Source organism: Urocitellus parryii, chromosome 8, assembly GCF_045843805.1.
Source record: "Urocitellus parryii isolate mUroPar1 chromosome 8, mUroPar1.hap1, whole genome shotgun sequence".
Lineage (NCBI taxonomy): Eukaryota > Metazoa > Chordata > Mammalia > Rodentia > Sciuridae > Urocitellus > Urocitellus parryii.
In genome coordinates, this window is record NC_135538.1 from 30133116 (window position 1) to 30151026 (window position 17911).

General features: G+C 39.0%; 1 protein-coding gene across 1 annotated transcript in view; it reads left to right on the top strand.

Annotated features, from left to right (window-relative positions):
- The first annotated feature begins 10743 nt into the window (after positions 1 to 10743).
- The window catches only part of Slc2a12 (solute carrier family 2 member 12), a 54446-nt gene continuing 47278 nt past the window's right edge, over positions 10744 to 17911 (top strand). The window contains exon 1 of the mRNA XM_026391906.2: positions 10744 to 11049. Within this exon, the coding sequence (XP_026247691.2) occupies positions 10935 to 11049 (115 nt within the window). The 5' untranslated portion in view covers positions 10744 to 10934. The remainder of the gene's footprint in view (positions 11050 to 17911) is intronic.

Below are 17911 nucleotides of genomic sequence, written 5' to 3' on the forward strand. Positions count from 1 at the left end.
TCACCACTGTAGGGGTTGCCAGTCTACTGTCATATGTTGTTTCCATACTTGTTTAGAAAGAGAGAGCATAGTTTGAATGGATACATAGATAGATAAAGCATTAACTCAGTTCTCTTCCACAGTTGCAATTGCTCTAATCTTGGGGAACAGATTATATTTATATAGTACCTTGGCAATTTTTTGGCATTTCAAATATTTTATCTAATTCTATCATAACTAAAATCCTTTGAGAGAGTTTATGTTAGAGAAATTTTAGACTCTGGGTAACACTAGTCAACAGTGAATTTATTGCTTGGCTTTAGATTGGTTCATCAGGAGGGAGGTGGGCAGGCATTGAGAGATACTGGGGGACAAAGGCTACAAAATTATGCTATATCCATGTACAAGTATACTACAATGGATCCTGCTTATAAACAGATGATAATGGACTAATTAAAATATTAATAATACTAATATTACTACTAATAAAGGTGAGATCAGTGGAATAGAAAAAGTAGTTTAGAGGAAGTAGGAATAGAGGAAAAGAGAAGGTACTGGGAAAGAAAATTGAACAAATTAGGTTATGTGCATGTATGAATATAGCATAGTGAATCCCACTATTATGTATAATTATAATGTACCAATTAAAAAAAGAAAAGAGTGGTTCATAGAAGTCATGAGAAAAATAAGGAGAACAAGTCTTGGGAAAAACCAACTTAGTTCAAGAAAACCAGGTAAAAGGAACTAGAATACAGTCTATTCTGAGTTCTGCCACTGGAAACCTTTGTTTCACCCATTCTTGTGCCACCTCTCAAGATGTCCCAGGACACAATATCTAATTGTCACAACAGGCCACCACAAGCCCACACGTTAACTAGGGAGTGGTATAGGTTAACTGGCAGGAATCGCAAGCCTACCACTTGGCTAGGAGGTGGTCCATAATCATTGACAGGTTCATAAAAAATGACATGCAATTGCCCAAAAGAACATTTGAGGAATATTGCCCAAAGGAGGGAACTTGGCTTCTAAGCAAGCAATCAGCAGCTTTATTCAAGGCAAGTGTATGTATCCCTCCCATCAGGGATATGAAGAAACTAGGTCCAGGAGGGATTATTTGACTTACTCAAAGTCATGTGAATAATAGAGATCCAACATTAGACTTTCTATTATCTTACTCCTGAATATGTGATCTTCAGTTATTACTTTATACTTCTATAAAGTCCCTGGGAGGCAACAACAGTTACCATTTATTGAAGGTCACCATCATCAGATACTTATCTAGATACTCTGTACATTAATTCATTTAGACCTCACAAGATCCCTGGGGATGGGTGGTATTATTATAATAATAGATATTATTATCCCATTTTTGAGATGAGAACTCTCAGGTATAAAGAGGTTCCATGGGCAAGCAAGTGGTGCAGACAGAATGAAAACCAAGACTAGTCCTGGAACTCACTTTCAAAATGATGCAGCAATGAAACAATGTTGGGTTGAATTAAAATTTTGTTGTTTACATCCTCTTATCCATCATTCTCTCCTGTATTTCAACGTATATTTAGTGAGCAAGTCATGGTTTCAGACACCCTGCCAGGCTCTGGAGGAGTGTGAACAAGGTGGCTGTGACCTTGGTTTCAAGTAGTAAATTATTACAATGCAGCCCTCTCTGCTTGAAGCTCTGAGTTCTGGTAACTTGTGCCCTGGGAGCAGAAAGGAGAGGCACGTGGCCCAGTCTGGGGAAAAGGAACTCAGAAAAGACGGGAGCACCTGACAAATGGGGATGGGTAGGGAGTGACAAGGAAGGGAAAAGAGTTTACGGGCCAGTCCCTTGGGTATTAAAAAACAAGTATGAAACACAGCTGGACCTCAAAGAAACCCCAAACTAACATCATACTCATGTGACCATAGAGTTCCACCTTTCTGCTTCACTCTGGGAGTTTCTGTTCTTCTGCTCTCTCTGAATTCACCTTTCTCATATGTTGCATCTACTTTGCTCTAGCTGTGATACCTCTGGTTTGTGCAAGCTTTGGTCTGACTCTGACCAGCCAAACATTCCCCCTCTTGGTGTACACAATGGAGTGGCCCTCTTTACCTAACATTCTATCTCCCTCCAACTGGAGAGAACAGAAAACAACATTTCCCAGACATCCTTGCTATAGTGCTCTGGATACCAATTAGATGCATCTTCATGAAGATGGATATGATGGAGAAGCTGCTGTCTTTGCCTGTTTGTGTTCCTTCCCAGGGCCAGGCAGACATGAGGTTTCCCTGAGGCAGCATCCAGCATCTAAACCTCCCTGGAGAATGCAGTTCTGGGGGCAGAAATAATTCAGTGCCTGGATTAAAGCAAAACATTGCTCCATTAGGCGGCTTAGTTGTAGAAGCTCAGCTGGTGATTCAGCTTGGTATTATTCTGATGAGTCATTTCTGCATGGTTGGAACCTGATCTTTCAAGACTTCCAATGATATTAGAAGCACCAAATGACCTGTGTTAAATTCCTTCCTGCTTAAAGTTCCTGCACTGAGCTCTGACTGATAGAATCTTTTTTTCTAACTTAATTCAGAGAGAAAGGATCTGAAAGAGGAGACCCTAGCCAGGTACGATGGCGCATGTCTATAATTCCAAAAACTTGGGAGGCTGAGGCAGAAAGATTTCAGGTTCAAGGTCAGCCTCGGAAACTTAGTAAGACCATGTTTCAAAATAAAAATAAAAGAGAGGGAAAGTGTGCTGAACTACCCTGTAGGTACCCTGAACATGAACCATCTACTCGTGGTTTATTTAGTTGCATTGTGAGAGGTGGAAGGGAACCACAGTAAGAAGTGAGACAAAGGCATCCAGAAGGGAACCAGGTCAAGGAGGCAATGATTGGCTGATCCACCGTATAGTCCAGAATGAGACCAGATCTCAGAGCTCAAATCAGAAGTGGCAAGAAGTGAGTCTGCAGGAGCCAGCTCATACCAGATTGTGAAGGCCATTTTAAACCTGATTCAGGTATTTTGGCCAATTCTAAGAACAACTGGAAGCTTAAGAAAGGTTCAAAACAACTGGAAACCACTTAACAATCTAGAATTCAGGGGAGAAAAAACATCTTGGTTGCAATATGGAAGATGAGCTTCTGGGAGCAAGACTGTAGGCAAGGAGCCCCCAGAGGCTTTTGGAGCTGTCTGTGGGGAAGGTCTGGAGGTGGCCTGAGTTTAGGCAGTGGAAGTATGCATGGGAACAAGTGAGGTTTTTTAGTTAGCATGGTCATCTGGAAAGAACTATATTTTCAATAATGTATTCTTCTATAATGTATTTTCAATGTAAAATTGGGGCAGATCCAAGTATTGTCGTGCCTAAAGTTTATAAAATTAAGGGCTCCTATCTTATGAATAATAATGAAAGTGAAAAATTATGTAGAGTAATTAAAAATGTAAAAAAACCTGCCAATTATGAAAAATATTACATAATCTGGAATTGTCCAATATACCTCTGTAATACTTCTTTACCTCTATTTTGGGGCTATATACCCTTTTCATTTTTTTCCTGGTACTGGGTATTGAATCCAGGGACACAACCACTGAGCCACATCCCAAGCCCTTTTTATTTTTTATTTTGAGACAAGATCTCCCTAAATTGGTTAGGGCCTTGCTTAAGTTGCTGAGGCTGCCTCAGCCTCCTGAGTTGCTGGGATTACACATGTGCACCACCATATGCAGTGATTGTATGTATACATTTTTATTTTCTTTTCATAAAACAATGTTTTTGTGTGTGTGTGACATTACTTTCTATTGAAAGAGTAAAAAAAAACCCAACCTGCCTCCTTACAAGTCCTTCCTCTGTGGCCCTAGGAGACAGCCATAGGACTGATTAACATGAAGGGACATCCTCTAGCCCTGTGACTTTTCATCTTTGGGCCACAGGAACAATAGTGTGAAATATGTGCGATACAACTGGCACTGTGGAAGAATTCCTGGATGTCCTTCTTATACCAGAAGAGCTACAAGAGCTTACCTATATACCAAAGTGTCTGTAACCTCAGTAATAAACCAAAAGGAAATATTTTTCCAACTTCACTGATTCTAAGTCAGTGGCTGAATACTCCATTGCCATGTCTATGTCACATGACACAGAGGAAATTTGACAAGAGTGACTCCAGTCCTGTCCTGAGCTAGTCCAGCCACCTCTGGGCATATAATCTAGTAACTCTGAATACAACTTTTTGGCTTAATGCACTGACACCATCCTTACCAGATGGGGCCTGTAGGTACTGCTACTTTGTGCCAGCAGCTTTGGATATAAAATTCAAGGTATATGACCTACTTGGCAAGCCTCGTCTTAAATATAAAGTGTATAGGCTCAGAAAACAGCTTTGGTATGTTGATTACTTTAAAATGAAGGCCTAAGAAGTAAGGTCTGTGGACTTCTATCTCCTCCTGTTCTTTCTTCCCTGAAGTAAATCTCAGAAACCAGAATTATTCTTCTTCAAGGGACATCATAGGAACTAGAACTGCTCATCTCCAAAGCAAGCCATAAATCTAGAAAGGTCATACTCTCTCTTTTCCCATCTCCCTTGAAGATTCTCATTCCAGAGGTGGCCTGGCCCATATTAGGGAAGAAGGAATGTTACACAGAGAGACCAAGAGGAATCTGAACAGACAGGCCTTGCTGGGTTCACTCATTTCATTACCATTAGATCACACTCTTGTCCAATCACATTTCTACACTGTTGTCCATGTTTCATCCAAACTAAGCATGAGTATGCACAGGGTCTTCATTTCTGAAGGGTCCCCATCATGCAGAATTTTGATTAAATTTGCTTTTTCTCTTGTTAATCTGCATTTTATTATCGTTCTGCCCACTGTGATCCTCATGATGGGTATGGAAAGGTAACTTACCTTTTGCCCCTACTGAAGGTGTGAGAAAAGTCCTTTCCATCATCTACTTAGGAGACAGATTCTTCCATACAGAGGGCGATCACAGAACAGGAAGGTCTTCAGCTGGGCGTCCTAGAGGGAAGATGAAAATCCACTAAAATCTCTCATATGTATGCAAGTGATGAAATTTCTTAAGAAGCTAAACATGATATTTCTCCTTAGGAACTTTCTACTCCTTAAATTTCCTCAAGTTTTTCAAGTCATTTATTTTTGGAAAATAGTCATTTTCCATGTAGTGCCTTCCTCATTGACTAGCCAATAAGAAGACACCTGTAATGAAAGAGGACCAGACCCCTCAAGCCAACCAGGGCTGCCTATGATCATAGGTAATTAACAACCTTTCCATCATGGTATAAAAAGGAAGGTTGACCTCAAGGGAAGAGTCAATCAGTGAGTGACTTTTTTGTGGATGCCCTCCACCCAAGCACATGGAAAGAGCACTGAGGAGAGTTTTTAAACTAGAAATTTTTTATTTGAAAAAAATAGCTAGTCAAAGGGAGAAGGATATTCATTTTATATAGCTCAGTACTATAAAAGCAGACATAGGCCAAATTAATATATAAGATTCTGATGTGATTTCAAGAGAGATTATATTTGAACAGCGCTGGTAGTCACCCAAATGCATCTTTGTGCAAATAAGGAAAAGCTGCCCCTTCTTTAAGGTATTTTAGAAAAAATGTTTTATAAATAATAGTGCCATCTGAAGATGCAAATGACCCACTTACTTGACAGCCCTAAATATGGAAAGCTTTTATTTAGGTTTATGTTATTATACATACACTATTATAACGATATTAAGAAACTTTTTTGGTATGTATGTGGTGTTGGAAATCTGAACCCAGGGCCTTGCACATACTAGGCAGTGCTCTATCATTGAGCTATACCCTCAGCAAGCAAAGCAAACATTTTATAACTGGGTATTTTTACATATGATTTGCCACCCCAATGTATCAATTATTTTCAATTTTTCCAAATTCCCTTCCAGACTCAAACAATATACATATATATTTTAAAATGTTGTGATAGCATTGAGTATGTAATTTTCCAATGGTTTTTCTACTTAAAATAATAGAAATAACACTTTATCACATTTCTACAAATCTCTCACTTAATTACATATAATATTACATCCAATGGGCATAAAAAGAATTTAACTGTGATTTATTTATTTATTTGTTTGTTTTGGTACTGGGGATTGAATCTGGGTTCCTCTATCACTGAGTTACATCCCTGAATCTTTTTATTTTTATTTTTAAAATTTTAAAAATTTGTTTTAATTAGTTATACATGACAGTAGAATGCATTTATGCACTTTGATATATCATACATAGATGGGATATAATTTCTCATCTTTGAGACAGGGCCTTGCTAAATTGCCCGGGCTGGCCTCATGATTCCCTTGCCTCAGCCTCCTACATATCTGGGATTACAGGCATGTGCCAACAAGTTTCAGTTTATTTTAGAATTTTAGGAACTTTAATCATTATATTATGATTGGCACCATTTGAAATATAGGAAAAAATGTCACATTAAAAACCTTTAGAGAGTAATTTAAATAGCATAGATAGATGAAAAAATACATATTCTTCAATCATATTCTGGTATTTTATTGGAATACAGCTAACACAGAATTGAATTTGTATCTGATTATTTTGTTTATTTACCTAAGTATCAGATTTACCCATTTGTGTTTGCACTGTGAACCCGTCACTTCTGGAATAAAACCTCAGGAGATGCATTCCACACAAATATAGTGCACTGCAGAGAAGCAGCAGGGTGTAGTGGAAAGCACGTAGGGTTGGAACCAAACAGACTTGGACTGCTGTGCTTTGAAATATTATGTTCATCAAAAAGATTTGCACAAGAATGCTCATAAGCAGCTTTATTTATAATAGCTGAGGTAGAACAGTCCAGGCACCCATCAGTAGGAGAAAGGCTTAACTTTGGTATATTCACCTGTGGAATATCATTTAGCAATAGACAGAATGAGGTACCAGTATACACAAAAACATGATGTATCTGAAATCATGCTCCGTGAAAGAAGTCTTACCCAAGAGTAATTACTCAACAGTTCTATTGCATGAAGATTTAAAACAGGGAAAGGCAATTTATGTAGAAAACAATTAGAACATTTGGTCACTTCTAGAGGTTAGTAAAATTGACACAGGAGACATGAAGAACTTTCTGGGATAACAGTCAAGTTCTGTAATGTAAGAGGGATTTGGATGGTACATGTATGTGTGCTTTCTGAACACATCCAATGGTAAACTGAGGATTTGTGCTCTGCATTTTAGGTAAAACTTGCCCCCTCCAAAGTACATAAATCTAAACAAATATTGATCTCTAGTTAATGCTAAGTATTCCAGTTTGCTTTAAAATACATAAAAACTAATATAGATCAATAGATAAATAGAAGAGTCAGTAGGTAGGTAGATGGGCAAGCACAGTAAAATGTTATAGCAGCTAGGTTTTTCTCTGTGACTAAAAATTTTCATAATCAAACATTAGAAAATGTCTTTTGATCTTGGATCTGTTTCATAAGCTTCTTAGTTCTGATTTCTTCAAAAGGAGGTAATAGTATTTACTTAATAAAGCAAAGCACTTAGTTCACTGCTTTGTTAATTTTAAGTCACGATGAGTGTTTTGGGATTTGATAGCATTGCTTATGAGCAGTGGCTAAAATGGTATGTAGCTAAATTTGGGGGGTTATGAGCAATGAGCTGTCTGCTGATGGCTGATTATACGTTCCTTGAGTGGAGAAATAGCTTTTAATGATGGTAGTAGCTCCAACTGCAGTGACTTTTGGTGATGATACATGCTTTAAAGAGGTGGACAGAAAGGAGAGAGGAAAGACGAAGTATCATTAGCAATCATCACATGAGTTTTGATACTAAAAATCTAAAGAGTTATTTGTTCATTAAAAGTTCCTTTTGTGAGCAATCATTTCTTTAAAAAAAAAAAACCCTGATATTGTCCTAGAAACTGGGGATACAGAAACAGATGAACATACACACACACACACACACACACACACACACACACACACATACACATACAAACAGAGGTGTCTGTCCTCTTGGAGCTCACTTTCTAGTAATGATAAAGTTCACTGGATCAGTCTGTCAGCTGAAGGGGTAGAAATGTGAGATATTTCTCCTTCCCTATCATAAGGGTAATGGCTGGCATGACTATAACAAAAGTCAGATTAACAAGAGAAAAGCATAATAAATTTAATCAAACTTTTGCGCGACATATAAGACTTCAGAAATAAGACCCAAAGACCCAGGTAAAATTGTCCATTTTTATGTTTAGGTTTGATGAAGAATGGACATGCCTATAAAATATGAATGGACAAAAGAATATGATCTCATCATAATAAAATGAGTGGGGAATCACAGCATAGCCTGTCCAGATTCTTCTTGGCCTCTCCATATAGTATTCCTTCCTACTGATTGTGGGGCAGGACTTTCTTCAAGGAAGAAAGGACAGATTTTACAGCTTGCTTTGGAAAAAAGCAATTCTAGTTTCTATCACCACCTTGAGGAACAGGAATTCTGATTTCTATCACTTGCTTTATGGGAGGATGAGGGGGGTGGGAGGTAGGAGGGCAGAAGAAAGTCAAAGAAACATTGCTTCTGATGCCTTTCCTTTTGAACTTTCTGTTCAAAGTACCCAGCATGCCACAGGACTAAGCTTTGGAGTATTCTTATATGAATCCTAACAGAGCCAGGAATATTTACCAAGAATTTTTTTTTCTGTACAAGGCACTTGGGATGCTACAGTAAACCACATGGGCCTGGTCCATCGTTCTTGGAGCTTTTGATCTAGCAAGGAATATAGATGCAATCAAATCACTGTATGTAACTATAATAAGTTAGAAGTATGAAAATTTCTGGGAAGGAGTATAGGGTCTTGAAGGGATTTAGAGAAAATGTCCCTCTTTTGTTTGGATGAAAGGAATGTCCCCCTTCTAAACTTTTCTCTGAGTTAAGAGAATGAAATATGCTTGATATAGCCAGTGGCCCTTGTCGGGCCAACAATAATAGAAAAGGAAGAGAATTAGGTGTACCTATGGACAATATGGTCAGTCACATTTCGTTATTTCTCTTAACTTCTGATTAATTGATACCCATGGAGAACCTGTATAGTTCAGCTACAGAAAGCAAAAGGAGAATTGTTGAATTCCTCCTAAGCATGATTTGGTAATCTGGAATCAGGTTTATCTCGTGCCTACTCAATTGTTATAGCAAACAGTCCAACACTTCCACCCTGCCAACAAATTGCTAAAGACACGGGTCCTGAGGGTCATGAAACAAAGCAATTATATGACTTACCCACAGCAAGAACATTGTCTCCCCATACCAACACTAAGGTCACTGGTTCCAAGCAGAGAGAAGATAGAACCCAAGAGAAGATGGAGAACTGATAAAAAATATGTGTGTCTCACAGACTAAAAACTCCTGCTCCTACCATCATCACACATCCTGGGAACAAATTAGAGCACATGTCTAAGCATTATTGTTGTTGATGTTGTTGTTCAGTGGGGACAAGCTGATGTGTGGGATTTGTAATTCTACCCTGTTAATCAGAACAGACCTGGGCCACACTAGAAGGACTTCAGTTTTTCTGCATTATCGGCAGATGTGTCTGATTCCCTAAAGGATAAGAAAAGTTCAGAAATATCTAGTGATGAGAAAGAATTTTTAAAAATGGTGTTAATGAAGAGCTTGGTGGTGATCTAGTAAAAATGTGGAAAGTAAGCAAAGATAGTCATCTTTTGCCTACACAAGCATGGATTGGTTCCCTGTGCAGAGGAGTGACTAGGACTATTGATCACACTTCAGGGTATCTTCTTAAGGTCAAGAAGAGGCAAGTTACTCAGCCTCCGTTTTCTCTTCAGTAATAGTAGCACATGCCTCACAAGTTTTTATTTTCTTCAGAAGAATCATTTGAATGAACTTAGCATTATTTCTGGCACATATGTATTAGGTATATTTTAGTTTTCATTCAGAATGATTTTCTAAAATAATCCTAGGTTCCTCTATAAAATTTTCAATAAATATGATTTGCTAAATGTATACCAAAGGTAAAAAAAAATCATAGCTCTGAAAGACTAATATATATTTGCATGAATAAGAAAAAAAACCTCCCTTCACACACTCTGTTTCAGATTATATGACCATCACACCCACACAATGGATTTTTTCCACCAGCCAGCCTTCCCCAACTAGGAGTATCCTCCTATCCAAGCAATCAAGCAACCTGACAGAAGATTCAGGATTAGTGCCTCTCTTAAAGACAGTTACACGTTAAAAAGCTACTTTGTTATAATCTCAGGATATAATAAGTCTAAAGAATCTATGTATTCTGAATTGGTAGCAAGCCTTGATTTGTTGGACAGGCCTTGGAGAGAGGTAAATAAGACATTTACCTAGACCCAATTTAGGCTGCTGAAATATTAAAGACGTTTTATGCTTTGTTTAAGTTGGTAAGTGTTATGATTCCTGTAACAACAGACTTGCTGAAAACTTGACACACTTTTCCTTCTGGTGTGTCTTTGCATAAACTGTTCTTCTGCAAGATTAACTGATAAAATCTGAGTTATTCTGTCCCCACTCTCAGCTTGCATTTAAATCTGTTTCTTTTCTCTGCCTCTTTTCAAAGGTGCAGGCATACAAGAGCTAGCCCTAGCTAATGGCCAAACACTGTGTCTGAGTCCAGTCCCAGAGTCTTTTAACCTCTTGCTTCCAAGTCCGCATCTAAAGGCAAAAACAACCCTGGAGACGGGGCCCTCCCCCTGGCTGTGATAGGCTGCTTGGAATAGCAACAGCCTGTGTCACCGAAAAGGGCAAAGCCTTCGGAAATAGAAACAAAGTTGGTCACAAATCACATTGGCTTTGCCCGAAGTTTTTTTTTTTTTTTTTTTTTCCCCCCTCACTCTTCTTTAGCATGCTACCATGGGACAAGTGACCACTCCTGTCCGCGGGGGAGGTCGGGGTAGTCTGCTGGCGAGGAAGAGGCTGTAACTCTACGTGGCCATGGTACCTGTTGAAAACACAGAGGGCCCCAATCTGCTGAACCAGAAGGGGAGAGAGGCGGAGACCGATGGCAGCTACGGAGCCAGCGGCGGCCGGCATCCTGCCTGTTCGGGAGGTAAAGTGAGAAGGCTGGGCTCGCGTGACAGACCAGAGGGGCGAGCTGTCCGTTTGTGTGCGTGTAGGTGCGCGCGCGTGTGTATGTGTGTGTGTGTGTGCGCGTGCGTGAGCGCGCTGGATGCGTGGACAACGGGGAGAGTATCTGGTGGGACAGGAATGACCTAGAGCTGTAAAGCGAGGATCGAAGTCTTGTTAGGACTTTTTTTTTTGGGGGGGTAAAAATTAAAAAAAAAAAAAATAATGAGTTACATACCCATTGCTGGTATGATGGGTTCCATCAACTGTGTTTACACAACACAATGTATAAATCTTTTTCATTTTGAAAAGTTTGGTCAACAACTTCGCTTGTAAACACACATACATTTTTCATTTATTGTTGCAAAAGGACAATACATAAACAAGCGAGCGTTATAAGCACCCTTTTTAAAAAATCAAATTTTTAAAGTGGGGTTCTTAAAAATTACTAGTTATGTAATCAATGAACACTACTTTCTTTTAAAATTCCTTGCATATTTGTTCTGAACTTGTTATCCCAAGCCTGAACCCCCTACTTAGCTTGTTCCTTCTTTCTTTAAAACTAGTCTTTCAAACTGAAGTTTGTGGAATACTTTTTCCTTAGGGAGGTGAAATTTCGAAAAGTTTTCATTCACTTCAGTGGTCTTTGCTAACCCAAATGCTTTTCTTTACTTCCACATTGACAATTTCCACAAATACACTGCACACTTCTGGCCACCTCTGCCTATTCATTTAGTTTGCAAAGGAATAGAGACTGATTGTACTATAAGATAAAATCATTGACAAGTAATTCTTTCCTTCCTACTGCTCTTCTCAGCCCTGCTCTTTCTATCCATGTATAATAGTCCCAGTTACCTATGGAAATGTCAACAGTAACCTAAAATGCTAAATGATACAAGGCATTTGCCTGTCACCCTGGAATAAGTCTGCATTCCCTTTTTATGTTATGGGTTTGCCTGGCTTTGTTGTAGAGTCCACATACCCTCCCACTAAGGTGAAGTGGCGCCTCCTCAGGAATGAAGAAACTGTCATTCTTCCTTGTCTTGTTCCATGCTCAGCTTCCTCTTGCTTTCCCACTTTTACTCAAGCTAGAAGGGAGAGCTGGGGCCATTTTTCAAAATGGCCTCACCCTCTCTAAAACAAAGCTGTCCCTTCCCTAAGACTTTGCGAGCTCATTCAAAGTTCCTAAGAGCAGGCAAGAAAAAAAATCTGTGCTAGGATGATGGGGGTAAAGAGAAAGAGTTAACAGTTCTTTTCTCTAAATCCCTGAGAAACTGAGCTTCAGTGTAGACAGCAGAGGAAGCCCAGGTGATGGTGACAGCCAAGTGGGGTCAGTGATAAGATCACAAAAATGAAAAGAAATTCTGTCCAGGAGGGGCTAGTTACCATGAAAAATTGATTACTTAATTTTGATATGATTTTGAAAGTATGGTAGACCTTAACAGCTGATGTTGTACAAGTTTGTAATTATCCCCCAAGAAGGCAATGGGTATTTATGCTTGTAAAAATTGACTCCATGCTCATAATTTAACCTCAAGTGCAATTGTAGACAAGTGATAAATGAATGCTGTAAATTGGTGTTCAAGTTTAATTTTAAATGAACCTCAGTTATCTAGAAGAGAAGCCTAAATGTTTCCCTAAAGTCTCAGATGAATACAGATTTGATCTATGTTATATGTAGTTTAGATTGAGATGAATACAGAATCTCTTATTATTACTTTTGTAAATTTTCCTAAGTTGTCTTAAACATCTCTTGGCACTCATAAGAAATTATACACATCTGTGTGTTAATGAATAAATGTGCATTCTTGCTGTACAGTTTTGACAAGTCATTTAGCATCTCCATTCCTTAATATTGGTCTTTAATGAAGATGTTGAGGTTGGATGAAATAATATTTGTCAAATACTCGTCTTAGCTTCTTTGCAGGTTAATTTTCCATAATTTCTTTCACCCAGGGAATTCAAAGGATTTTAAAAAATGCTCAGTTCATGAAAACCAAAGGGAGATGACTCAAATAGAGACTATTGCTCTGTCCTTTTGGGAACAGAGGAAAGGAGGAGAAGAGGGAAAGAGGTAACACTGGGGAATGATGATATTGGCCAAATTATATTGTTCTATTGTGTGCATGTGCAAATATGAAACAATGAATCCCACCACTATGTACAACTATAACACACCAATAAAAAATAAAATATGCTCAGTAATTATCATCATATTTCTATATTTCAAGATAGCAACTTTTCTATATTCCTAGATGGAAAAAATCAATCACAAAGAGGGATGAGTTATTTAACCCAGGACGAGGTGATTAAATCATGTGAGATACTGAAAAACAAAACAAAATGAAAATCCTAAGCTCCACAATCAAGTCCGCCTTAATACGATTACACATAATGAAACATTTTGGCAGGTCTTCCGTGGCCAACTCTCTTAATTGGAAAGAATGCTTTGTTCCAAGGACTAGAAGTTAATGAACTTAATTCATTTTCAAGAAGCTCTGACTCAAAGTGGTACATTGTTAGCACAATTTTCAGTGTTCATGGACCTATTCTAATTGATCTTCTAGGACAGTGCCAAGTTCAATTTGAAATCCTGGTACCCAGAGTGGACAACAGATGCAGAGAAAGTGAGAAACTGCACACCAGAGAATCTCACATCTAAGGAACGTGGGGCCAAATGATGGGCCATTGACCCAAGTTCACGCAGAGGCTGATGTGGAATTGACCTGGTGGCCCCGGCCCACGAGCTTTGATGTCTCCTAGGGAGAGAGAGTTCCCTTAAGTCTCCTTTTGCTCAATTAACACTGCCTTTTCCTCTTCTATTTGTCCCCAAAGTCAAAAACCAAGAGCAATATTTGTTGTTTGAATGCAAGTCCTCAGCACTTCAGAGAACACCCTGGAACCTAGAATACCCAGAACTGGGCTCCTGGACCCACCTGAAAGGGCTACTCTTTTTCTCTCAGAAGATGCCTCAGTCAGGAACTTAAGAAATAACAGAAGGAAACTCTTCAGCAGTTGTTCTCAAACACCCTGTGAATTCCCGTTGGAAGCTGAGGGATGATCAGTATGTTAGATCTCCTCGTAGATTGGCTCCTACTGAGGGCTGTTATCTTAGGTCTAGCTTAAACTGGGCCTCCTAAATTCAGTCCAGCCCAGAGGAAGTCTTCTTGTCAGAGAGATGGAGGAGACTTCTGGGAACAAACTCATCCCCAGGGAAGAGAAAGTCAGTCCAACCAGCTTGCCTGACAATAGAGCTTAGGTTGTGAGAAGCAGGATTCTAACAACAGGTCAGTTAACTTGGGCAGAGCCAGCCTGGAGCCAGGGCCTCTCAAGAGTTTGTGAGAAGTTAGGTCATCCCCATTTTCCCAGGCTTTCTATATATTAAAAACGCAAGTGCCAAAACCTGTGAAAAAATTGTTAATTCTTTAAAAATGTGCAATGAACAAATAGGTGACTGATAATAACAGCAACAAGTTGTTGTGTGTACCATGATATTCCCAAGAAAATGACAGGATTTATAGCCATGTCAAGTTACAAAGAACTAGAGCTTTTCGTGAGATCAGATTTAAAGGTAAACATCTCCCTCTTTAGCCCAGTCAGCACCTCTCTAAGACTGTATATTTAAACTTGGAAATCACATCAAAAGTCTAAATTTGAGACTTTGCCTTGAGCAAATGACCCCTCTGGGGCCGCCTAGAAAGGGAGAAGGCTCTAAACAAAAATGGTGGGATTTGTTTCACCGCAAACTCCGCAAACTCCCAGTGGTGGTTTTTGGCACACGCAGCAGGAGCAGTGCTCTTGTTGCTCTCTAAGGACACGTCACCCAGAGAGGCAGAGAGGTTGTCTCTTGCCACAGACCCCTCCCAATGACAGCAGCAGGAGGCAAACAGGCCTTGGCAGGGCCTGGCAAACATGGATATGGCCAGCCCAGGAACAGCCAGCCAAGCCCTGGGGCCCACCTGCACAGGCTGAGCTTTAGCCAGCACACACCAGCATGCCTGAACTGGTTCTTGCAGCCAGTGTCCATTCTGATGGCCAGAAACCTCTGTCCAGGTGGCTGAATATTTTCAACACCACCTGCTCTCTACCAGGTGGGCAGCAGGAGCAGAGGCGGCCGAGGTCCCAGGAACGGAGTAGCTGCTAGGACCCTGAGGTGGGCCCACTGGTAGAATCCCTACGCATTCTCAAAGAGAATGCACCTATGCATTCTCAAAGAGAATGCATAGGGATTTTTGGTGTTCTATCTGACACCAGCTGATAGAAACAAAGCTCATCATAGATTGAATACACTGTGGGACAGCCTGAGGAAACAAATGTAATGTGTATATATAAAAGATGAAATCGGCCAATTTTAAAATATAGCTTTTACTTGCTGTAGATATGTGGGATTTTTTTTTTCATTCAAGAATAGCTAGTCTTCAAACCATAATTTTATAGGTAGCATTTTCTCAATAGAAAGAACCCAAGTACTATTTAGCCTCAAAGTTAAAAGAAAGTTCTGAGAGTACCAAAGGGACCCTCCACTAGTATGCAGCTAGCTCTGGCTGCTAAGAGACCCAGCAGCTATTTACTCAGAGTGTATAAGCAAGAACTGGTTTTATGTGACATTTAAGTTAAGCCGAGTTGAAGCTTTCTAGTTCATTTCTTCCCCCCTCATAAACAATCTCTGCCAGAAGAGTGCATTATTGAATAATTTAAACGATGCCCTGGAATGATGGTGAGAAAGGAGAAGTTGGATGACTCCTTCCCAAGAGACTATTTGACCATACCACGCAGGACAATTTCTCATCCTCTCTTTCCTCAAAAAAGACCCAATTTCAGTTAAAATCATAGAAATGGAATCCTCTCAAAATACTTCCCAGTTGAAATGAAGTCAAATAACCTTCATAATAAATCATAGATTTATATGAGTGATTTCTGTTTTCTTTTTTCTTTCTTCTCATTGGCACTATTTTCTTTTTCCACTTGTAGCACAATCATTTATGTATTGCTAAATGGCTATGCATCAGCAATATACTAATTATTCCATACAATTTAAGTAAGTATAATAAGACTGAAATAATTGATCACCTTAATCTAAGTTTAGCAGTTTCCTATTGTTTTTGAACAATGACTCATTTTTCAATGACTCTGCCTAAGTATCGGGGAGGAAAATGCAGTCCTTTGTTTGACTTACAGGAATATTTTTTTTTCCTTAAGTAAATTTAGTTTAATTTAACTTTGAACTGTTCAGTTGTGATTCCCCTGGAAGTAATTATTTTTCAAACAACGCATGACTCAGGTCTGCCTGGCAGTTTGGAGCTGTTAGCAACGTCTATATCATTATATACAAAATGTTTCCACACTTTATGGAAGTTGGAGTTGAGAGCTATGCGCTAAGCTCTTTTAGAAACTTGCTTGAGATGATATCTCAGCTTCAGAGGTGCAAGACTTTTTAAGAATGGGAGAGAGCTGCAATTTAGATCAATTTGTCTGATGAGAAAGCAGCCCTACACTAATAAAATGTTGATTTTTTAAAAAATTTCCACTAAGAAACTGAAAATGTAGAAACCACAAGGCAAAAATCACATGAAGAAACTTTTACAATGCAAGTCCAATCATGTTGGTGCTGCCAATTTCGAAAACAAAGAAATTCAAGAATTTATGAAAAGGCACAATTGTTAGGTTGGAAACAAGGTATCATTTTATTTCCTTTGCAATCAGCAAGACAGACTGTTTCAAAGTTTTACTTTCATATTATGAAGATTTTAGCACATGGATCCAGATTAAACAAACTTTTGTTAAATGACTGAGGGCCAAGTGCTTTTGTTACTATTTTTTCCTTCTTATCTTTATTAAAATGAGTCCATGAGGTGTATCCCAGCTCACCATTGGGAACTGAGGCCAGCAGCAGCTGCCAATTACCAAGTACTGACTGCCTTCTTCCTTGCATTCTTCTATCTCATTCATTCTCACAACTCTACAGATTACACAATACTGTTATCTTTGTTTTACCAGTGAAGAGCAGAGGAACAGAAAGATTAAAGCCTTGCTGGGCCTGTCAAAGTCTAGCTGGAAGCTATAGGCACTTTGATTCAGACTCTTCACCATTCAGCCTAGAAACCTGCTGGAGAAAAGCAAAGTGACTTACCCCATGTAGAACTGATAGTAGGTGACAGCGTGGGGATCTGAACCTCAATATCATAAACCCAGTCCAGGGTTTTGCCCTCTTGACTAATAATATCAGTCAGCATTCTTTACTTCCAGTATGTCTAATCTGGGAATTTGGAAACCAGTTACACTCATTTCATAACTGATTGGATTCAATTTTAGCTAGTTCCCTATTTTTTCATGTGGCCTTTTGTTTTCTGTAAAAATTTAAGTTCCTGGATAAAATATATATTATCATACATATCAGATTTCTGAGCTGTCTCATTGTGCTTAGAAAGTACTATGTAATTCCATAGTAAATTGGAATTATGCTCCCTATATCTCCAACCTATTCATCAGTGATAACATAAATGTGACAATGAATCCAAATGTAACCTAGGAAACATCTCAACATGGTGCTTATAACCACCAAGGCTGGTTTTGCTGATCATCTGTGTAAGCCTTATACATACATGCACATAGTACATACATGTTGGTTATATGAGCACAGGAGTGAAGAAGGGCTGATTGAACTGAACTAAAAGGTATTTTAATCCATGAAACATATACTGTGTGAGAGGCGCAGTTGAATGCTTCAGAGTAAGGATATTGAGGACATTATCCCCATCTATAGATTTTACCAACTCATCAGAAAGATAAAAAACTACATAGCTACAGTCATGCACTGTATATTGATGATTTGATTAACAATGGGC